General features: G+C 46.2%; 2 protein-coding genes across 2 annotated transcripts in view; both read left to right on the forward strand.

The window, feature by feature from the left end:
* Positions 1 to 1,917, forward strand: part of mtx1b (metaxin 1b) — a 28,875-nt gene extending 26,958 nt beyond the window's left edge. The window contains exons 6-8 of the mRNA XM_066674387.1: positions 505 to 581; positions 1,088 to 1,245; positions 1,551 to 1,917. Coding sequence (XP_066530484.1) covers positions 505 to 581; positions 1,088 to 1,245; positions 1,551 to 1,789 — 474 coding nt within the window. The 3' untranslated portion in view covers positions 1,790 to 1,917. The remainder of the gene's footprint in view (positions 1 to 504; positions 582 to 1,087; positions 1,246 to 1,550) is intronic.
* A 15,913-nt stretch (positions 1,918 to 17,830) lies between these two features.
* Positions 17,831 to 24,686, forward strand: part of thbs3b (thrombospondin 3b) — a 36,612-nt gene continuing 29,756 nt past the window's right edge. The window contains exons 1-2 of the mRNA XM_066674390.1: positions 17,831 to 17,937; positions 24,068 to 24,274. Of these exons, the coding sequence (XP_066530487.1) occupies positions 17,850 to 17,937; positions 24,068 to 24,274 (295 nt within the window). The 5' untranslated portion in view covers positions 17,831 to 17,849. The remainder of the gene's footprint in view (positions 17,938 to 24,067; positions 24,275 to 24,686) is intronic.

Here is a 24,686-nt window from a genome sequence, read left to right on the forward strand (position 1 = left end):
CACCCACAGAGCTGAACATCCGCAGTTATATTCCTAAACTAAAAACAAACATGATCGTAGAGTTAGGACTCCACCTCTGTTCACACATTCACGGAAACATATTTATTTACTGATTTGTGTGAATCTGATGTTTGGCCTATTACATGACTCAGAAACGGATTGGATTGGACCATATGAGGAAATGTGAATTTGTTTGAACAATCAGAGCAGCACTCATGAAATTTGACTTCAACATACTGTACCGTTCCACTTTAGAAGACGCAGAGCTTCTGAACGTGAACAAACCAGAGAGAACAGCATTTCCACACAATCGTACATGGTCCTGTTACATGGTGCTTAGTTTACACTGCTGACTTTGTAGGGAACAGGGAGCAAGGGAGCTCACTAGGTATTGAGACACATTGTGTACATTTACCTTCTTGATTTCTCATTGGTTTAACCTGAGCTGTTTGTGGTGGAGCAGAATGACTTCAGTGATGGTTTGATGTCGTGATGTTTCCTCAGCTGTACCAGGACGCGCTGGAGTGTATGACCCTCCTGTCTCAGAGACTCGGCTCTCAGAAGTTCTTCTTTGGAGATTCGTAAGTGATTTTAATGGAAAATGCATTATATACCTACACACTGATTAGCCGTGATATTAAAGCCACCCTATTCTACACCCATTACCCATTTTATCAGCATCTGCTGTATCTGATCCACTCGTATCAGTGTAACACACACAAACACACCACCACCACATCAGTGTCACTGCAGGAAAGAGAATGGTCCACCGCCCAAATCACACCTGCTCTGTGGGGGTCCTGTGCGCTGAAGAACAGGGGAAAAGGGGCTAATAAAGTATGCAGAGCAAAATACACACTACAGTCTGTAATTGTAGAACTACAAAGTTCTCCTGTGGGATCAGTGGAGCTGAGAGAGTGGACAGTGAGTGAAGAAACAAAAAGGTGGCTGGAATGTTCTGGCTGAGACGAGTTACACCTAGACATCAAAGTAGAAAGGGGGTGTTTCTGATAAAGTGGCCAGTGTGTATTAGTAGAAGTGTTTTCACCAGTACAGAGGTGGTGATAGATGTGCTGTGCTCCTGCAGTCCCTCCTCACTGGATGCGTACGTGTTCGGACACCTCGCCCCCTTGATGAAGATAAAGCTGCCCAACGGAAAACTGCAGCAGCACCTCAACTCCCTGAACAATCTGAGACAGTTCTGCAGCGACATCCTGCTGCTGTACTTCCCTTCGGAGAGCAGAGGTCTGTATTTCCTCTTTGTGAAGATTATGAAACAGTGAAACTGAGTGAGTAAATTATAAACACGGCCTGAGCTTTATTACAGTTCCCCAAGCACTGGGCTGTGAAGCCGGGGAACTGTTCTCTGGAGTGAAAGTACCTCATCCAGTAGCTTGGAGTTTGAGGTCCAGAACTAATCACCCAACATCTCTACCTGACTTCTCTAATGTTTGTGTCTGAATGCCATCAGATCCTCACAGCAATGTTGCACTACATCAAGTTTACTTGTTTACTGTCATTTCGATCCTGTTTGTCCTTCTTTTGTCCAGATGTGCCGTCCAAAAAGGTGTCTGTCCACTCGGAGGGCGGAGACTTTGAGAGTGAGCCACACAAGCTCCGGAACCAGGTTCTGTCCGTGCTGTTCGCTGTGGGAGCCATGGTGGGATACGCCCTCCTCAGCGGCATCATCTCCATCCAGCACACACCGTCTCAGCTGGAGCAGACACACACTGACCCGGTGGAGGAGGAGGAGGAGGAAGAGGAGGAGGAAGGGCAGAGGGGGGAGTGAGAACGAGGATGAGGGACCTAGAGCACAAGTGAGGAGGGACAGTGAAGGACAGATGGACTTGCTTTGCTGCTAACATTGGGCTGTAATTCAGAGTGAAAGTGTACAGTGTGAACACCCCCATGTAAACAAATGAATAAATAAAATGGGTCAGGCCCAAAATGGAAACATAGTAAGACTGTAATTCTGTTGACAACTAATATTACAGAAGGCTTACTGCTCTACTGCTCAGTTTTGGAAAGGTTTTTGCAGCAAAGCCGAAGCTCTGCTTTTTAGCCGTTTTCACTTGGTTCTCTTTCTCCGTTCTCGTTTTCTGTTTTTACTCAGTGCTCTTATTTCTCCGCGCTGGTTGTGTCTGTTTTGCTGAGTTTAACCTCGTCTTTGCGCTCTCACATAAACACGGGTTCAGCGCTGTGATTGGACAGACTCAGACGAGGGGGCGGGGCCATTCTAATGTCTCTGCACTTGATGTCAGAAACGGAGCAGAATCAGAACGACTCCTGTGTTTTCAGATTTGGGCAGAGCACAGAAAACTGACCGGATGTGTCAGATTCACACATTAATTTGAACAAAAACTGAAATGCTTCCCTTTTTAAAGAAGAAATTAGTTGTTTTTAGTAATTTACCAGATGTGTTTCGAACTGATATCAGTCGTTAAACCTTACATTTCTGTCTCTGTAACTTCTGGATTTTAAAGATGAAGTGGTTACTGAGAGGGGTGGCATGGTGGCACAGCAGGTAGTGTCGCAGTCACACAGCTCCGGGTGACTGTCTGTGAGGAGTGTGGTATGTTCTCCCCGTGTCTGCGTGGGTTTCCTCCGGGTGACTGTCTATGAGGACTGTGGTGTGTTCTCCCCATGTCTGCGTGGGTTTCCTCCGGGTTACTGTCTGTGAGGAGAGTGGTGTGTTCTCCCAGTGTCTGCATGGGTTTCCTCCAGGTGACTGTCTGTGAGGAGAGTGGTGTGTTCTCCCAGTGTCTGCATGGGTTTCCTCCAGGTGACTGTCTGTGAGGAGAGTGGTGTGTTCTCACCGTGTCTGCGTGGGTTTCCTCCGGGTGACTGTCTGTGAGGAGTGTGGTGTGTTCTCCCTGTGTCTGCGTGGGTTTCCTCCGGGTGACTGTCTGTGAGGAGTGTGGTGAGTTCTCTCTGTGTCTGCGTGGGTTTCCTCCGGGTGACTGTCTGTGAGGAGTGTGGTGTGTTCTCCCTGTGTCTGCGTGGGTTTCCTCCGGGTTACTGTCTGTGAGGAGTGTGGTGAGTTCTCTCTGTGTCTGCGTGGGTTTCCTCCGGGTGACTGTCTGTGAGGAGTGTGGTGTGTTCTCCCTGTGTCTGCGTGGGTTTCCTCCGGGTTACTGTCTGTGAGGAGTGTGGTGTGTTCTCCCTGTGTCTGCGTGGGTTTCCTCCGGGTGACTGTCTGTGAGGAGTGTGGTGAGTTCTCCCTGTGTCTGCGTGGGTTTCCTCCGGGTAACTGTCTGTGAGGCGTGTGGTGTGTTCTCCCAGTGTCTGCGTGGGTTTCCTCAGGGTGCTCCAGTTTCCTCCCACAGTCCAAAAACACACGTTGGTAGGTGAATTGGTGACTCAAAAATGTCCGTAGGTGTGAGTGAATGTGTGTGTGTGTGTCTGCGTTGCCCTGTGAAGGACTGGCGTCCCCTCCAGGTTGTATTCCCGCCTTGGCACCAATGATTCCAGGTCGGCTCTGGACCCACCGTGAGCCTGAATTGGATAAGGGTTACAGATAATGAATGAATGGTTTGCAGAGAGAGTAGTGGAGTCCTGGTGATCTTCTCAGCAGTCTTCACCACTGTCTGCAAGCGTTTTCGGTCCATCACAGTCGTGCTGCCGTACCACACGGTGATCTCACATTCCCATTTATTGAACGTGGAGGACACTTCCCAGGACCTGTGTTTTTTTCACGGAAAACAGGACAAAGGTTTAAAATCTAAAACATTTTGTCTAAAGTGATGATCTGAAGTGAAGTTTTCCCGTTAGTGGAACAGAACTCGGGAGCCCCTCAGATCTGTGGCTCAGTTTATTGGCAAGAGCAGGAGCTTCTGGGGCTGTGTGAATAATATAACGTGTTCACATTTGTCCAGAATTCTTTGAATCTAAATATTTATCTTCAGCAAACGCAGAACTTTTGAGCAGCTGCACTGTAAAAACATCTGTAATTAAGTGTGACATCTTAAAACACCTTAAATCCAGTCCGTATACTGTTTATGATCATGATTATTATCTATAAGATTGTGTACGTTATGATGTTATGTAAGAATATTATATCATTCTATCATTTTTCAGTGTATTTCTCTAGTTTCCTTTTAGACCATCAGTAATATTTCGCCTGTGGGGGTTCAGTGGGGGACCTGGCAGTGGCGGATGCTGGTCTTTCAAGGAGGAGAAGCTCAGTTGAGGCCTACGTCATAAAATGTGTTGGTTTATTTATAATAAAATGATCTGTGACCCTGTCGTACCAACAAGGCGTCTTTTCCAGGGACTTGACTAGTGTCCTCTCAATGGCCAGCAGAGCTAGGCTGCTTAAACGGCCTTGGCCCATGTGAAGTGTGTCCGCCTGTGAGTGCTTTGTGACGGTGGAGGGGCTCAGCAGCACCCGCTGGACAGAAACTGTGATAGAAGTCAGAAAGAGTGATAGAAGTCAGTCTCCAAACAAGCAGCTACAAAAAACCCCACCAGAAATAGAAGCTCAATTTGTCACTAGTCGTTTTTAACAAAGAAAATGCCACTAAGAGAATTAACAAAGTCTCTGGTTCAACTCAGAACAGAATGAAAATGTAACGCTCCCACGGATCTTTACACCAAAGGATCGCTGATTCGCTCATTTCGCTGTCAATCAAAAAGGGATTCAGCCTCAGACAGATCATCCAATCATCATGCAGAAGCTGAGCGTCCGGGCCAGCCGAGGCCAGCCCACTGCCCCATAGACCCCCAGAGACGCTGAGCGTCCGATGGGCGGGACAAAGCCCAGCATTTATCCAATGACTCGTCTCGTTTCGCTGCTTCACTATTGAACTCTGTGGACGCTCAGTGTCCTCACTGTTTAAAGCACTGTGAAGCTGTGGGAATGATTGAGAGGAAACCACTGTCTTTACCAGTGATAAGAAGCTGATTCTGAACAAATGTTGAGCGCGTTGTAGTACATATTTATTCAATGACATGTACACAACAGTATATATTTGATCACTTATTTTTTGACATTTTAGGGGAAGCTGAGCTACCCTTGCAGTCTTAGAGCAATCGCCTCTGGGACCTGGTCATTTCAAGAACAGGGTGAAAGGAGGCTAACAAAGTATGCAGAGCAACGGTTGGGCTAAAGACTCTAATTGTAGAACTACACTTAAGTACATATAGTCAGTAGAGCTGACACACACACACACACACACATTTTAATACAAATAAATATACTATTTTAGGCAAGGCAAGTTTATTTATAGAGCACCTTTCATACAAGTGCAATTCAAAGTACTTTACAGAGTCAAAAGAAACAGTAAAAAGCAGTTAAATAAAAAAAAATGAATAAAAGTAATTTAAAACGATTAAAATAGAGAAAAAGAGAGAAATGATTAAAATGATTCAAACAATTACAATAAAATAATACATGAAAAAACTAGTGTCGATCCAGAATAAAAAGTGTTTCAAACCGAGCTGTAGCTGCTCACACAGGAACGTTTAAAGCCTTGATTTAAAAAGTGTCTAAAGTCAGGGCTCTTCTAATGTTCTCTGTCGGTTTAAATGACAAATCATCTGCCTACGATTGGATAAAACCACTTTAAACAAGCTTCAGTATGTGGAAATTATATTCTAGTACTTTTAGGATAATTATTTGCTATATTCACTGGGTTTAATGGGAACGTCCATGATTCTGGGTAAATGCAGTTCTCTCTGGTTTGATTGCGTTCAGAAGCTCCACGTTTTTTGTGGTGGAACTCGTCTGAACGAGACCTACGTCAGAACTCGTTATTCACTGTTTGAATTCCCACAGAAACACATTTGTAACCCGAGTTGTTTAGTCTTTTAGCACTTTCGCTCTGTGTTTACTTTCATGCAACTAGCGCTCTTCTGAATTCACAGTGGGTTCCTTAAATAATCTGAAACAGCAAAAGTAAGTCAATATTAACCACCTGTGGAACAGGAATAGAGCAGGAAGAGAGACAGTGTGAGAGAGAGACAGAGATACAGAGACAGAGTGTGTGAGAGAGACAGTGTGTGTGAGAGTGAGAGAGAGTGTGTGAGAGAGACAGATACAGAGACAGAGTGAGAGAGAGAGTGAGAGACAGTGTGAGAGTGAGAGAGACAGATACAGAGAATGAGAGCGAGTGAGAGAGAGAGTGTGTGTGAGAGAGATACAGAGACAGTGAGAGAGAGACAGATACAGAGAATGAGAGAGACATTGTGTGTGAGAGAGAGACAGAGATAGAGTGAGAGAGACGGATACAGAGAATGAGAGAGAGAGTGAGAGAGACTGTGTGTGAGAGTGAGAGAGACAGATACAGAGACAGAGTGAGAGAGAGAGTGAGAGACAGTGTGTGAGAGTGAGAGAGAGACAGAGATACAGAGACAGTGAGAGAGACAGATACAGAGAATGAGAGAGAGAGTGAGAGAGACAGTGTGTGTGAGAGTGAGAGAGAGACAGAGATACAGAGACAGTGAGAGAGAGAGAGTGTGTGAGAGATACAGAGACAGAGTGAGAGAGAGAGTGAGAGACAGTGTGTGAGAGTGAGAGAGAGACAGATACAGAGAATGAGAGAGGGTGAGAGAGACAGTGTGTGTGAGAGAGAGACAGAGATACAGAGACAGTGAGAGAGAGACAGATACAGAGAATGAGAGAGAGAGTGAGAGAGACAGTGTGTGTGAGAGTGAGAGAGAGAGTGTGTGAGAGAGACAGATACAGAGACAGAGTGAGAGAGAGAGTGAGAGACGGTGTGTGAGAGTGTGTGAGAGAGACAGATACAGAGACAGAGTGAGAGAGAGAGTGAGAGACAGTGTGTGAGAGTGAGAGAGAGACAGATACAGAGAATGAGAGAGAGTGTGTGTGAGAGAGAGACAGAGATACAGAGATACAGAGACAGTGAGAGAGAGACAGATACAGAGAATGAGAGAGAGTGAGAAAGACAGTGTGTGTGAGAGAGACAGAGATACAGAGACAGTGAGAGAGAGACAGATACAGAGAATGAGAGGGAGAGTGAGAGAGACAGTGTGTGTGAGAGTGAGAGTGTGTGTGAGAGAGACAGTGTGTGAGAGTGAGAGAGAGACAGATACAGAGAATGAGAGAGAGTGTGTGTGAGAGAGAGACAGAGATACAGAGACAGTGAGAGAGAGACAGATACAGAGAATGAGAGAGAGTGAGAGAGACAGTGTGTGTGAGAGAGACAGATACAGAGACAGTGAGAGAGAGACAGATACAGAGAATGAGAGGGAGAGTGAGAGAGACAGTGTGTGTGAGAGTGAGAGTGTGTGTGAGAGAGACAGTGTGTGTGAGAGAGAGACAGAGATACAGAGACAGTGAGAGAGAGACAGATACAGAGAATGAGAGGGAGAGTGAGAGAGACAGTGTGTGTGAGAGTGAGAGTGTGTGTGAGAGAGACAGTGTGTGAGAGTGAGAGAGAGACAGATACAGAGAATGAGAGACAGTGTGTGTGAGAGAGAGACAGATACAGAGACAGTGAGAGAGAGACAGATACAGAGAATGAGAGAGAGTGAGAGAGACAGTGTGTGTGAGAGAGAGACAGAGATACAGAGACAGTGAGAGAGAGACAGATACAGAGAATGAGAGGGAGAGTGAGAGAGACAGTGTGTGTGAGAGTGAGAGTGTGTGTGAGAGAGACAGTGTGTGAGAGTAAGAGAGAGACAGATACAGAGAATGAGAGGGAGAGTGAGAGAGACAGTGTGTGTGAGAGTGAGAGTGTGTGTGAGAGAGACAGTGTGTGAGAGTGAGAGAGAGACAGATACAGAGAATGAGAGAGAGTGTGTGTGAGAGAGAGACAGAGATACAGAGACAGTGAGAGAGAGACAGATACAGAGAATGAGAGAGAGAGTGAGAGAGACAGTGTGTGTGAGAGTGAGAGAGAGAGTGTGTGAGAGAGACAGAGACAGAGTGAGAGAGAGAGTGAGAGACGGTGTGTGAGAGTGAGAGAGAGACAGAGATACAGAGACAGTGAGAGAGAGAGAGTGTGTGAGAGATACAGATACAGAGACAGAGTGAGAGAGAGAGTGAGAGACAGTGTGTGAGAGTGAGAGAGAGACAGATACAGAGAATGAGAGAGAGTGTGTGTGAGAGAGAGACAGAGATACAGAGATACAGAGACAGTGAGAGAGAGACAGATACAGAGAATGAGAGAGAGAGTGAGAGAGACAGTGTGTGTGAGAGAGAGACAGAGATACAGAGACAGTGAGAGAGAGACAGATACAGAGAATGAGAGGGAGAGTGAGAGAGACAGTGTGTGTGAGAGTGAGAGTGTGTGTGAGAGAGACAGTGTGTGAGAGTGAGAGAGAGACAGATACAGAGAATGAGAGAGAGTGTGTGTGAGAGAGAGACAGAGATACAGAGATACAGAGACAGTGAGAGAGAGACAGATACAGAGAATGAGAGAGAGTGAGAGAGACAGTGTGTGTGAGAGAGAGACAGAGATACAGAGACAGTGAGAGAGAGACAGATACAGAGAATGAGAGTGAGAGTGAGAGAGACAGTGTGTGTGAGAGTGAGAGTGTGTGTGAGAGAGACAGTGTGTGAGAGTGAGAGAGAGACAGATACAGAGAATGAGAGAGAGTGTGTGTGAGAGAGAGACAGAGATACAGAGACAGTGAGAGAGAGAGACAGATACAGAGAATGAGAGAGAGTGAGAGAGACAGTGTGTGTGAGAGAGACAGAGATACAGAGACAGTGAGAGAGAGACAGATACAGAGAATGAGAGGGAGAGTGAGAGAGACAGTGTGTGTGAGAGTGAGAGTGTGTGTGAGAGAGACAGTGTGTGAGAGTAAGAGAGAGACAGATACAGAGAATGAGAGGGAGAGTGAGAGAGACAGTGTGTGTGAGAGTGAGAGTGTGTGTGAGAGAGACAGTGTGTGTGAGAGAGAGACAGAGATACAGAGACAGTGAGAGAGAGACAGATACAGAGAATGAGAGGGAGAGTGAGAGAGACAGTGTGTGTGAGAGTGAGAGTGTGTGTGAGAGAGACAGTGTGTGAGAGTGAGAGAGAGACAGATACAGAGAATGAGAGACAGTGTGTGTGAGAGAGAGACAGATACAGAGACAGTGAGAGAGAGACAGATACAGAGAATGAGAGAGAGTGAGAGAGACAGTGTGTGTGAGAGAGATACAGAGACAGTGAGAGAGAGACAGATACAGAGAATGAGAGAGAGTGAGAGAGACAGTATGTGTGAGAGAGATACAGAGACAGTGAGAGAGAGACAGATACAGAGAATGAGAGGGAGAGTGAGAGAGACAGTGTGTGTGAGAGTGAGAGTGTGTGTGAGAGAGACAGTGTGTGAGAGTAAGAGAGAGACAGATACAGAGAATGAGAGGGAGAGTGAGAGAGACAGTGTGTGTGAGAGTGAGAGTGTGTGTGAGAGAGACAGTGTGTGAGAGTAAGAGAGAGACAGATACAGAGAATGAGAGAGAGTGAGAGAGACAGTGTGTGTGAGAGAGAGACAGAGATACAGAGACAGTGAGAGAGAGACAGATACAGAGAATGAGAGGGAGAGTGAGAGAGACAGTGTGTGTGAGAGTGAGAGTGTGTGAGAGAGAGACAGAGATACAGAGACAGTGAGAGAGAGACAGATACAGAGAATGAGAGGGAGAGTGAGAGAGACAGTGTGTGTGAGAGTGAGAGTGTGTGTGAGAGAGACAGTGTGTGAGAGTGAGAGACAGAGATACAGAGACAGTGAGAGAGAGACAGATACAGAGAATGAGAGAGAGAGTGAGAGAGACAGTGTGTGTGAGAGTGAGAGAGAGAGTGTGTGAGAGAGACAGAGACAGAGTGAGAGAGAGAGTGAGAGACGGTGTGTGAGAGTGAGAGAGAGACAGAGATACAGAGACAGTGAGAGAGAGAGAGTGTGTGAGAGATACAGATACAGAGACAGAGTGAGAGAGAGAGTGAGAGACAGTGTGTGAGAGTGAGAGAGAGACAGATACAGAGAATGAGAGAGTGTGTGTGTGAGAGAGAGACAGAGATACAGAGATACAGAGACAGTGAGAGAGAGACAGATACAGAGAATGAGAGAGAGTGAGAGAGACAGTGTGTGTGAGAGAGAGACAGAGATACAGAGACAGTGAGAGAGAGACAGATACAGAGAATGAGAGGGAGAGTGAGAGAGACAGTGTGTGTGAGAGTGAGAGAGAGAGTGTGTGAGAGAGACAGTGTGTGAGAGTGAGAGAGAGACAGATACAGAGAATGAGAGAGAGTGTGTGTGAGAGAGAGACAGAGATACAGAGACAGTGAGAGAGAGACAGATACAGAGAATGAGAGAGAGTGAGAGAGACAGTGTGTGTGAGAGTGAGAGAGAGATACAGAGACAGTGAGAGAGAGACAGATACAGAGAATGAGAGGGAGAGTGAGAGAGACAGTGTGTGTGAGAGTGAGAGTGTGTGTGAGAGAGACAGTGTGTGAGAGTGAGAGAGAGACAGATACAGAGAATGAGAGACAGTGTGTGTGAGAGAGAGACAGAGATACAGAGACAGTGAGAGAGAGAGACAGATACAGAGAATGAGAGGGAGAGTGAGAGAGACAGTGTGTGTGAGAGTGAGAGTGTGTGTGAGAGAGACAGTGTGTGAGAGTGAGAGAGAGACAGATACAGAGAATGAGAGACAGTGTGTGTGAGAGAGAGACAGAGATACAGAGACAGTGAGAGAGAGACAGATACAGAGAATGAGAGGGAGAGTGAGAGAGACAGTGTGTGTGAGAGTGAGAGTGTGTGTGAGAGAGACAGTGTGTGAGAGTAAGAGAGAGACAGATACAGAGAATGAGAGGGAGAGTGAGAGAGACAGTGTGTGTGAGAGTGAGAGTGTGTGTGAGAGAGACAGTGTGTGTGAGAGAGAGACAGAGATACAGAGACAGTGAGAGAGAGACAGATACAGAGAATGAGAGGGAGAGTGAGAGTGAGAGTGTGTGTGAGAGAGACAGTGTGTGAGAGTGAGAGAGAGACAGATACAGAGAATGAGAGAGGGTGAGAGAGACAGTGTGTGTGAGAGAGAGACAGAGATACAGAGACAGTGAGAGAGAGACAGATACAGAGAATGAGAGGGAGAGTGAGAGAGACAGTGTGTGTGAGAGTGAGAGTGTGTGAGAGAGAGAGAGAGTGAGAGAGACAGTGTGTGTGAGAGAGAGACAGAGATAGAGTGAGAGAGACAGATACAGAGAATGAGAGGGAGAGTGAGAGAGACAGTGTGTGTGAGAGTGAGAGAGAGAGTGTGTGAGAGAGACAGATACAGAGAATGAGAGGGAGAGTGAGAGAGACAGTGTGTGTGAGAGTGAGAGAGAGAGTGTGTGAGAGAGACAGATACAGAGAATGAGAGAGAGAGTGAGAGAGACAGTGTGTGTGAGAGTGAGAGAGAGAGTGTGTGAGAGAGACAGATACAGAGAATGAGAGAGAGAGTGAGAGAGACAGTGTGTGTGAGAGAGACAGAGATAGAGACAGAGTGAGAGAGAGTGAGAGAGACAGTGTGTGTGAGAGAGAGACAGAGTGTGTGTGAGAGTGAGAGAGAATGTCTGCTAAAGCCACTTTGTTTTTGTTTTTTTAGCTCATTTACAGACACTGGGACTTTGTAAAGAATATAGACCAGTTTCCAGCACAAATCGACTGCAGAGCAGCCCGTGGAGAGGAAACATCCTCAGAACATTATAAAAAGTGTTTCTTGATTCAAATCGTGAACGCTGCCTTTAAGGTGATTTCACTTCACGCCGTCATTTTGCGTCTTCACCCTCTGACTCTCGTCTCGGTTTGGAGTTCAGTGCCGTGATGTGATGTGGTGAACAGACTAAACATCTTTGTTAGAGCCTTAATGACTTTCCCAAAGGAGCAGGAATGCCGTTCTGACCTCAGCACCGTGAACACTCACTCACGCTGACATTGACTGGACTCTGGAGGAGCTGCGTGAAGCCTGTCACAGCTGAGTCTTCTCTAAATCAGCCCCAAACTGACGGCTCCCAGGAGATCAGCTCAAACCTCTCAGTCCAAATATTTACCAGAACCCGAAACCAGCTGCAGCTCTGGCGCTCTGCCTCACTCTGAGAAAAGAGGAGACACAGAGACCTAGGTTTATTCTTACCTTAAGAAAGGTGCAAATCAAATGTGAAAAATATCATTGCTCTCAAAAAACACCTATTTCTAAAAAAGTAACTTTAAAGTGAACAACCCCCAAAGACTGTTCTGTGACCTGCTTTGGTCCAAACCCCACAGCAGTGTTCTCCCCCTGTGTAAACAGCCCCTGTTCAGAACGCCCGCTTTCAGCACCTGTTCCTTTAAATGATAATGAGCCGCTCTCTGTTCACCCCGACCCCGAGCGCACAGCAGTGAGGAGCGAGGAGCAGAAGCTCTGGTTTTTAGCCGTTTTCACTCTGTTCTCTTTCTTCTCCGTTTTCACTCAGTGCTCTTATTTCTCCGCGCGCGTTGTGTCTGTTTGGCTGAGTTTAACCTCGTCTTTGCGCTCTCACATAAACACGAGTCCAGCGCTGTGATTGGACAGACTCAGACAAGGGGGCGGGGCCATTCTAATGTCTCTGCACTTGACGTCAGAAGCGGAGCAGAATCAGAACGACTCGTTTTATCCCGTGTTTTCAGACTCAGAGCACACAGAAAACTGACTGGGTGGGTCTTGTTTCACAGTGTGTGGGTTGGTGGGCTCCAGGTACACACATTAAGGGATTTCTTCATTATATATTATATTAATATTCTGTGAGCCTGCGTAACTATTCCAGGGGCCATTTTGTGCATTGGGTAATTTTGTCCTGTTGTGAAATCGTGCACTATAAAAGGTCCTGCGAAGTATAGTGTTCAGATGACATTCACCACACAGCAAAATATTTCCCATAATTCATTGCGGGGCGTAAAGTACTAAGATTTCTTAAAGTGACAGAAATAATATGCCGCATGTTTTTATGAAACAGCATTCTTCACTAGTCAGATGAGTAGTTTGTAGCGAAGTGTGAATGCACCAGCAGCGACATCAGGCTTGGTCTCAAACGGCTCTGTGCTCACTACATAGTGCACAGCACGAGTGATGAAACTATGGCTTCTGCTCCAAAATAATACACTTGGGTGTAGAAGCAGGCCCTTATCCAGTTCAGGGTCGCGGTGGGTCCAGAGCCTACCTGGAATCATTGGGCGCAAGGCGGGAACACACCCTGGAGGGGGCGCCAGTCCTTCACAGGGCAACACAGACACACACACATTCACTCACACCCTCACACCTTCGGACACTTTTGAGTCACCAATACACCTCTCAACACGTGTTTTTGGACTGTGGGAGGAAACCGGAGCACCCGGAGGAAACCCACGCAGACACAGGGAGAACACACCACACTCCTCACAGACAGTCACCCGGAGGAAACCCACACTCCTCACAGACAGTTACCTGGAGGAAACCCACGCAGACACAGGGAGAACACACCACACTCCTCACAGACAGTCACCCGGAGGAAACCCACACAGACACAGGGAGAACACACCTCACTCCTCACAGACAGTCACCCGGAGGAAACCCACGCAGGCACAGGGAGAACATACCACACTCCTCACAGACAGTCACCCGGAGGAAACCCACGCGGACACAGTGAGAACACACCGCACTCCTCACAGACAGTCACCCGGAGGAAACCCACGCGCACACAGTGAGAACACACCGCACTCCTCACAGACAGTCACCCGGAGGAAACCCACGCGCACACAGTGAGAACACACCGCACTCCTCACAGACAGTCACCCGGAGGAAACCCACACGGACACAGTGAGAACACACCACACTCCTCACAGACAGTCACCCGGAGGAAACCCACGCAGACACAGGGAGAACACACCACACTCCTCACAGACAGTCACCCGGAGGAAACCCACACTCCTCACAGACAGTCACCCGGAGGAAACCCAGGCAGACACAGAGAGAACACACCACACTCCTCACAGACAGTCACCCGGAGCGGGAATCGAACCCACAACCTCCAGGTCCCTGGAGCTGTGTGACTGCAACACTACCTGCTGCGCCACCGTGCCGCCCATAAATGAATTAGTGCGAGAATAAATGTCGTTTCAGGGACAGATTTGTTCACGTTACAGACACATACAGGTCACTTATGTTTATGAATGTGAATGGGTGGGGGCGGTAACAACAGGCATGTGTCACACTTTACAGGAGGAGGGAAAAAGTGTGGTCTCTGACTTCTGCACAGTGATGAATATTCAAAGTGAATTCAATTAAAGCCAAAAATGAACTGGTTGCAGGATTGGATTTTAATGCCGTTACTCCTCCTCCATAATAAGAACAAAGCCTAAACATCTGTATTTCACCTTCCGCCTTCATCTCCTCAGTTAAAGGTGTTCTGTAGCGGCTGTCGGAGGAAGAGAAGCTGAAGAGCTGCCGTTTCTTCATCTTCCTCTCTGCAGTATGAACAGTAATTATCATTCCATCTGGTCTAGACTCTCCTGTGGTGAGAGAGAGGTGTATAATCTGTCTTACCCTGCTGGATGAATGTATTAGCCCCCAGCTTTTGTCAGTCTGTCCGCCTTAAACAGCACAATATTAGTGACGTTTTTGTGTGTTAATCTCAGCTCTCAGGCCTGGATTAAATGTCAGAGTCAGTAGAGAATAGGGATACATAGTTGCTCCTGAAGAAGTGGACCCCCAGCCTGCTGCTAGCTACAAGTCCAAAAGCCAGGCTTAGCGTCCATGCCCACGCTTCTGACTTTTAAAACAACATATGAAATCTTAGACCCTGTACTGTTGTGTATTTAAGACTCTGGAAATTCCTCATCGCTGTGTCTTCAGGCCCTTTACGTTTTTAAGCTGCTGTGAAAAGAGGTGGCGACTATATAAAGATGTGGAGACTTAGCCGCCGCAGCTGTTTTTGATATATGTCTCAAAAATCACCAGCGAACAATAAAAATGATGTATTGTTTTCAGTGTAAAAAGAGACTTTCCCTCCTCTTCTGTGCCTTCTTTGTTTATTTGCGTTCCCCGCACTGTTCCCACTGATTCTGAGTCGGGGTTTGTATGTTGGGTCATGTCACATCACGTCAGGTCAGGGCAGGATTTAATGGAGTCATTATTTCTGCAGTGGTTCTCTTACAGGCTCCTGCTCATTCTCACTTTCCACAGTTTAGCAGTGTTTTCTGATACACCTTGTGGGGGAGGGCTGTGTGTGTGTGTGTGTGTGTGTGTGTGTGTGTGTGTGTGTGTGTGTAATCTGAGAGTGTATTTCTACTCTGACCTGAGGGAATAACCAGGGCCTTTTTCTATGGTCTGCATTATTTATGGCATCAACCCCATTATTGATGTCTTTAAATTGGTTGAGTTTTAAGCACTTTTACTGTGTAGCAACTTGCCACATGAGCTTTGGTATCCCTTCAATTTCTCAGTCTTTTTAAAGAAGAATTTCAGGTAAAACACGGAAGGTGAGCCCTCGTTTTCCACAGACACCAATTACATAGAAATTAAGAAAGAAATGGATGTTAGATGGATGGATGTTACATAGATGGATGTTACAAACCCAAATAGCTGTAGCTCCTGGAATGACACTCTTTCAAACTGTGCCTTTGAATACGCCATGTGTAGTGCACAGCAGTGGGGGATACTGGTCTTTCAAGGAGGGGAAGCTCAATTTCGGCCTACATCATAAAATGTGTGGGTTTATTTATACGTAAATTCTACCCTCTGTTCCTTTTTAAGAAAATGATCTGTGACCCTGTCGTACCAACAAGGCGTCTTTTCCAGGGACTTGACTAGTGTCCTCTCAATGGCCAGCAGAGCTAGGCTGCTTAAACGGCCTTGGCTCATGTGAAGTGTGTCCGCCTGTGAGTGCTTTGTGACGGTGGAGGGGCTCAGCAGCACCCACTGGACAGAAACTGAGATAGAAGTCAGAAAGAGTGATAGAAGTCAGTCTCCAAACACAAGCAGCTACAAAAAACCCACCAGAAATAGAAGCTCAATTTGTCACTAGTCGTTTTTAACAAAGAAAATGCCACTAAGAGAATTAACAAAGTCTCTGGTTCAACTCAGAACAGAATGAAAATGTAACGCTCCCACGGATCTTTACACCAAAGGATCGCTGATTCTCTCATTTCGCTGTCAATCAAAAAGGGATTCAGCCTCAGACAGATCATCCAATCATCATGCAGAAGCTGAGCGTCCGGGCCAGCCGAGGCCAGCCCACTGCCCCATAGACCCCCAGAGACGCTGAGCGTCCGATGGGCGGGACAAAGCCCAGCATTTATCCAATGACTCGTCTCGTTTTGCTGCACTTCGCTGCTTCACTATTGAACTCTGTGGACGCTCAGTGTCCTCACTGTTTAAACCACTGTAAAACTGCGGGAATGATTGAGAGGAAAGCCGTGTCTTTACCAGTGATAAGAAGCTGATTCTGAACAAAAGTTGAGTGCGTTGTAGTGCATATTTATTCACTGACATGTACACACAACAGTATATATTTGATCACTTATTTTTTTACATTTTAGGGGAAGCTGAGCTACCCTTGCAGTCTTAGAGCAATCGCCTCTGGTTCACAGAGTAGGTCATAAAGTAAGATACGGTGACCAGACGTCCTCTTTTACCCGGACATGTCCTCTGTTTTAGACTTAAAAAAATGTCCGGGCGGAATTTCACAAACGTCAGGGATTTTGTTTTTCTGGAGCTTACATAGAACTTCGAGAAGTTTCCTTCACAAACTAGTCCCGCCCTCCCCTACTCCGATTGGTTCGCTTGAGTGAGAAGGGGGCGTGGTGAAGTAGTGTAAAATCTTCTGATTGGACCGTCTGACTGTAGAGCTACCGTTATTGGTCGATAACCTTCTCTGTAAACATTTAATTGGTCAGTAGTCCTTGTTTACCTCAGGCAGAGCTCGTACCCACCCTCATCTCGAGCAGCTATCCCGAAAAGTAAAGTCTCAGATGAATTGAAAAAGAAATTCCCATGTTTTTTTGTAGCAAATAAAGTTGTAAAGGACCTACAAGCACACATAGGTTCAGCTGAGAATACAACGGCAGCGAGGGGCGAGAGCTCATCAGTAAGTGCACTATGTAGTGAGTAGGGCACGATTTGGGACAGAGACGTATTTTTCCCAGATGTGAGAAGTTCTCTGTCCATATCCCGTTGGATTGTGGGACAATAATGTCTGCGTCCCAACTGCACACTTAATACTAATTCTGACTAGTGTTCGAGTGTGTAGTGTGTAGTATAATATCCACAAAGACTTATTTAGAAGCAGTTGATTTTTGAGTATGGCACTGGCTGCGTAACAATAGGGGACTATTCACTGTTGCTTTACAGTTTACACTATGTATTTTTCTAAAGAGTGTGAGCTTAGCAGGCTACTACACAAAATATTAACATACTACATGGTTTCTTACTAACAGAACTGTTGCTATGGCAACGCATATCCTACTTAGCTACAGTCGCAAAGTTGTCTGCCTGAAACTGGAATATCTCTCTAAACATGGTGTAGGTCGTAGAATAACAGCTTCTGCACTAAAAAAAGTATGTCGAATAATAAAACCATTTATATTCAATATACGTTTACGCCCCTCTCTCTAATGCAATGTCTGAGTTAAGAATTAGTGTTAAGTGTGCAGTTGAGACACAGCCTGTGTGTTTTCAGCAGGGATGTAGTATCCAGTGTGGAGCTGAACTCAGGAGAAAGGGTGGACCCTGCCCCCACACTGAGAAATAGGAAAAAGGTGGGGTTAAGACTGTGGCCCAGCCTCAATGTTTGTCTGGCTCCACCCTCTACAGGTTCCGCCCATTTCAGGTCCCTCAGCTGTACTACTGGCAGTGTGTGAGTGTGGAACTGCTGCTCACACAGGGAAGGTCCCGCTCTCTTTCTGTGAGTGTGTGTGTGTGTGTGTGTGTGTGTATGTATAGAATGGAGTGGGTGACTTTTTTGCTGCTGCTGTTGACCACTGCAGTGTGTGGAAACCTCAGCCAGAGTCAGGACATGAGAGGTAGGAGTCCATTTAATTCTGTTGTTTCAATTTGTTTAAAACTTCTTTAAACACCATCTCACTACACACACACACACCATCACAATACACTCACACACTACACACACACACAACATCACACTACACACACACACCATCACACTACACACACACACCATCACATTACACACACACCATCAGACTACACACACACCATCACACTACACACACACACACATCACACTACACACACACACACACACACATCACACTACACACACACACCATCACACTACACACACCCCATCACACTACACACACACCCACATCACACTACACACACTACACACATCACACTACACACACCATCACACTACACACACACACACACCATCACACCAGACACACACACACCATCACACTACACACACACCCACATCACACTACACACACACCCACATCACACTACACACATCACACTACACACACACCATCACACTACACACACACCCACATCACACTATACACACTACACACATCACACTACACACACACCATCACAGTACACACACACCCACATCACACTACACACACTACACACATCACACTACACACACACCATCACACTACACACACACCCACATCACACTATACACACTACACACATCACACTACACACACACCATCACACTACACACACACCCACATCACACTACACACACTACACACATCACACTACACACACCATCACACTACACACACACACACACCATCACACCAGACACACACACACACATCACACTACACACACACACTACACACACACACCATCACACTACACACACACCCCATCACACTACACACACACCATCACACTACACACACACCCACATCACACTACACACACTACACACATCACACTACACACACCATCACACTACACACACACACACACCATCACACCAGACACACACACACCATCACACTACACACACAATGCCACACGCGCACACACACCGTCACACAGTTTAACTGTGTGAATGGGACTCAGTGGAGGAGTGTGTGTTCTGGTTAATGTTTAACTGAAGACTCTCTGCCATTGTCTTCTTCCCTGTGGGGTTTTCTCCTGTCGTTAAAGCTGCAGAACAATACAGTACACATCTCTGCTGTTGTGTGCTGAGGAACCTTTACCCATCCTCCAGAATGAGGGCAGATGTTTGGAGTCACAAAAGTCACACACACTGATTTACAACCTTTTACAATCGCTAACATCCCTTTGTCCCAGCTGTAGTCACAGTTTCAAAACTCTAAACACAACTAGCACAACATCCATCAGTTGTGACCTATACCATTTAATACATTTCATGTTTTTCACATAATGTGCAGTCAGCCAACATGACTCTAAGTGCCTCGTTTGTACACACAAGCTCCCAAAACCAAAGCTATGGCTCTTTCTTTTCTCATTTACAAATGCATGCACACAGCGCGACAGAAATGAAAACCTAATGTTCAACCTTAAATACAGTCAAAACATCTACTTCTGGAACCTCAGCAGCTGGAAGGCTGTACTGAACCACTGATAAACATTTTTGGATGAACAGAGCACTGACACACTGAGAAACTGATGAACCTAGACGAACCAAGGCTGATTCCAAACTCAATGGGAGACATAAGCATGTGGTGAAGTGCTGTCAATGACATGGAGAGAGAGAGGGAAGGGAGGGAGAGAGAGAGACAAAGAGAGAGAGAGAGGGAGAGAACAAGAAAACAATGTCTGGACAAGGGAGAGACTAAAACAGCACATTTTTAGTTTGAGACCAAAGGCCATGTATTTTGGATTTTTTTGTTGATCGCTGGCAGCCGTTTCATGACACTTTTACCACCCCCAAGTCTGTCTTTAACCCTATTTTGTCTGTGATGCAGTAAATATTAGTCATTCACCTGTAGGTAGTATTCTACCAAAACACACACACTTGAGACTCAAGCAAAAAAAAAAAAAAAGTATGTCTGTTGTTTGGTGGTAAAACTGACTGATGGAATGCAATGCTGTTTCTGTAATGCCATTAACTCAGTATTTTGACAGTTGTTGTGCTGTGATAGACTCTTGGTGTTCCTCTTGGATAAAAAACCCATGCTAGTGTTTTGAAAGTATGACCTGAGGTGGGTTTGACTTGTTTTTGACTTGTTTAGCGTATGTAGAGAAAACACTGTTTGCATTTTGAAATGTAGAGCTCTTTCATACATTTATTGTCTGTAACCCTTATCCAGTTCAGGGTCACGGTGGGTCCAGAGCCTACCTGGAATCATTGGGTGCAAGGCGTGAATACACCCTGGAGGGGGCACCAGTCCTTCACAGGACAATACACACTCACACCTACAGACACTTTTGAGTCACCAGTCCACCTACCAACGTGTGTTTCTGGACTGTGGGAAGAAACCGGAGCACCCGGAGGAAACCCACACAGACACAGGGAGAACACACCACACTCCTCATAGACAGTCACCCGGAGGAAACCCACACAGACACAGGGAGAACACACCACACTCCTCACAGACAGTCACCCGGAGGAAACCCACACAGACACAGAGAGAACACACAACACTCCTCACAGACAGTCACCCGGAGGAAACCCACACAGACACAGGGAGAACACACCACACTCCTCACAGACATTCACCCGGAGGAAACCCACACAGACACAGAGAACACACCACACTCCTCACAGACAGTCACCGGGAGGAAACCCACGCAGACACAGAGAGAACACACCACACTCCTCACAGACAGTCACCTAGAGGAAACCCACGCAGACACAGAGAGAACACACCACACTCCTCACAGACAGTAACCCGGAGGAAACCCACGCAGACACAGGGAGAACACACCACACTCCTCACAGACAGTAACCCGGAGGAAACCCATGCAGACACAGAGAGAACACACCACACTCCTCACAGACAGTCACCCGGAGGAAACCCACGCGGACATAGAGAGAACACACCACACTCCTCACAGACAGTCACCCGGAGGAAACCCACGCAGACATAGAGAGAACACACCACACTCCTCACAGATAGTCACCCGGAGGAAACCCACGCAGACACAGGGAGAACACACCACACTCCTCACAGACAGTCACCTGGAGGAAACCCACGCAGACACAGAGAGAACACACCACACTCCTCACAGACAGTAACCCGGAGGAAACCCACACAGACACAGGGAGAACACACCACACTCCTCACAGACAGTAACCCGGAGGAAACCCACACAGACACGGAGAGAACACACCACACTCCTCACAGACAGTAACCCGGAGGAAACCCACACAGACACAGGGAGAACACACTACACTCCTCACAGACAGTCACCTGGAGGAAACCCACGCAGACACAGGGAGAACACACCACACTCCTCACAGACAGTCACCCGGAGGAAACCCACGCAGACACAGGGAGAACACACCACACTCCTCACAGACAGTAACCCGGAGGAAACCCACACAGACACAGGGAGAACACACCACACTACTCACAGACAGTAACCCGGAGGAAACCCACACAGACACAGGGAGAACACACCACACTCCTCACAGACAGTCACCCATAGGAAACCCATGCAGACACAGAGAGAACACACCACACTCCTCACAGACAGTCACCCGGAGGAAACCCACACAGACACAGGGAGAACACACCACACTCCTCACAGACAGTCACCCAGAGGAAACCCACACAGACACAGAGAGAACACACCACACTCCTCACAGACAGTCACCCAGAGGAAACCCACGCAGACACAGAGAGAACACACCACACTCCTCACAGACAGTCACCCGGAGGAAACCCACACAGACACAGAGAGAACACACCACACTCCTCACAGACAGTCACAGACTTGAGCGGGACTCGAACCCACAACCTCCAGGTCCTTGGAGCTGTGTGACTGCGACGAAACATTGGTATTGGGTTGGTATTTAATTAACAAAATGTAATTTTGTGCAAAAAATTGACTATTTGGCTACTTATGTAAACATTTAGTAAAATCAAAGTGTCTTAGTTCTTAATAAATGTTTGAAAGCAACTGTAAAAAAAAACTATTTTTAGGCAAAACTGCATATATTTAACATAAACATAACATACAGCTCAAGTACTTTTTTTATTATTATTTACTCCCCCCCCCCATTAATCATTTCAAAAGAAGGAGGAAAATAATAGAGAGCATAAGTCTTTGTGTGAAAGAGATGTAGAGGGGGAGGAGATAATGACAAGTGTCAGGAGAGAAGGGAAAGAGGAGGTGTGTGTGTGTGTGTGTCAGTGAGAGAGAGTGGAGGGGTTAATGGTGGTCCTTTAGGGTTTCTATCTCTCAGTAAGGAGATTAAGCCCAGGTTCGTTTGATGTGATTCAGACTTATCTGCAGCTTCAGCCTTTAATCCCAACCTCGTGATGAAACTTTAAGCTTGGTAAAAAGTTTGGGTACACCCAGCCTGAATTAGCAGAAACCTCCACGGTCACGGTGCTGGTGGTCCCTTTCATTTGTATCATGTACTGGAATCTTCCTGTGTCTTCTGACAGTTTCTAAAATGCAACCGATACAGAGTGATTCACCTTTCTGTGTTAAAGAAGCGCCCTCTACTGTTTAGCTCAACTGTGAGTTCTGTCTCTCAGTGCTGGAGAAAACAGGCAGAGACAGTTTGTTTAGTGAGGAATAATGATGATGATGGGGGGTGGGGGGTGGGGTCTGTAGGGGAGAATAATTATGGTTTGAAACAACACCTCCATAGGCAACCGCTCTGGGTTATGTAGATATACTCTGGTAGAACTCTCACAACCAGTTCACACCCCCCAGGTTAGGAATGCCTGTGTTTCAGCAATTAAAAACAAACTTAACACGCTCTTCTCTCCAGATCCTTTAGTTTTACATTCAGATGGGTCTCTGAGCTTTCTTGCTTCTACCAGAACCACTGTGTTTCCTAAATAACCATTTGAAGTTCTTTTAAAGAATACAGTGGATACAGGATTCAGTAACCTCTCTCTCTCTCAGGGGTTCTGCTATTCACACACACCATTAACAACACAGAAAATGAAGAGCAGGGGAAATATGTATAAACCAGCTGACCCTCTGATCACATGACCCTGAGAAAATGAGAGAGAGAGAAATGTTTAAAATAACTGGATGTTCGCAAGGTTATTAAGTATGAACGTATGAAGAGATCATTTGTTGAGATTGTGTAGTTTTTGCTATGATTCTAACAGATAGTAGAAGACAGAGCTGTAATAACGGAAGTAATGCCGCTTTTCCACAGCATGGTCCCTGCTCAGCTCGGATCGGCTCGGCTCTTTTGTTTTCCATTAGGTAAATCTGATACTGGTCTCAGAAACCAGGTACTTTCTTAGTCACTGCTCGTGCCTGGTACAAAACGAGCCGAGCAGGGACTAAACGTGACGTGTAAACCTTGCAGAGCGCGGATCGTCCAGAGAGACTTGTTTACACTGTGAAATGCAGACGACCAGCACCAACTCTCCATCTGTAAAATCTCCAGCTGCAGCAGAGATCACGTTTGTTTTTATCCGACTCACGACGGCAGCTCGTAAAATGACGCCGTGGTCTTTTGAAGAGGTTCAAACGCTCCTTGGATCGTTTGAAAAAAAAAACAACAAAAAAAAAAACAATGCAACAATATACAACGAGTAAATACAGCCTAAAATTACCCTCAGCTTTGTTGTGGTCTCCAAAGCCCGCTGTTCCTGTTAGAGATGGGTTTTGCGACATCACCGGCTACATATTGTGGGGGAGCCGTGGGAGGGGAAACGACCAGGGAAAAGTGTGTTGAGCCGTGTGGAGTCGAGCTGAGCTGATGTCATACAGTGGAAAAGCGGCATAACTGCCCGGTGAGGTTAAGGTTTACATGGTCTTTTGTTGTTTTGTGTCCACATTGAGGATAATTATAAGACATAATGAGGCAGCTGTGGGCTAATGGAAGGCTTGGTACTGGAAGATCACTTGTTCTATTGCCACTGACTAGTGTTTTCACTGCCACGGATGTGTTAAATGCTGAAGTCAGATTGTGTTGTACTGTTTTACAATGATCATAAAGCGTAAGCATGTCACTGTAGTTATATATTGATCATCCTTCCTCTTTGTGTCCAGTGATTGACCTGCTGAACCTGCGAGACGCTGGTCAGACGGCGAAGGCTGTGGAGAGTTTGTCTGGAGGTTTGGGGAGTGTCCAGGACCTGTTTGTAACCTCCATTTTTAGACTGCCCCCCAAACTGGGCGGAGTTCTGTTCGGCCTCTACGACAAGGAGGACAATAAAAAGTTCCTGGAGGTCTCCATCATCGGCAAAATCAACAAACGTGAGCTGTTCCACCCAGTGTTTTTTTATGCTATCTGTGAAACTTTGGTCAAAATAGTTTTTTTGTTGTTTTTCTAGGTGAGAATGATATTTTTACTCCTTGTTTATACAGAGAGCCACTAACATAACACTATTGATGATCAACACACTTGGAGGAGAACACTAACTGCCCAGATCTGTTAAATAAGCCAAGAGACATCTGCTTTAGCATTAGCATTAGCATTAGCATTCTGCACACAAACCCCATTTCCAGAAAATTTGGAACACTGTGCAAAATGTAAATTAAACATTATATCACTATAGAATGGTGTTCTCCATGTATCCAACTGTGTGTGTGTGTGTTTATTAGACACACTTGTAACACACTCTGCAGCTAGGGGGTCTGTGAGGTTTCCATCATTGAATGATAATTA

Source organism: Hoplias malabaricus, chromosome 6 (assembly GCF_029633855.1).
Source record: "Hoplias malabaricus isolate fHopMal1 chromosome 6, fHopMal1.hap1, whole genome shotgun sequence".
Taxonomy (NCBI): Eukaryota; Metazoa; Chordata; class Actinopteri; order Characiformes; family Erythrinidae; genus Hoplias; species Hoplias malabaricus.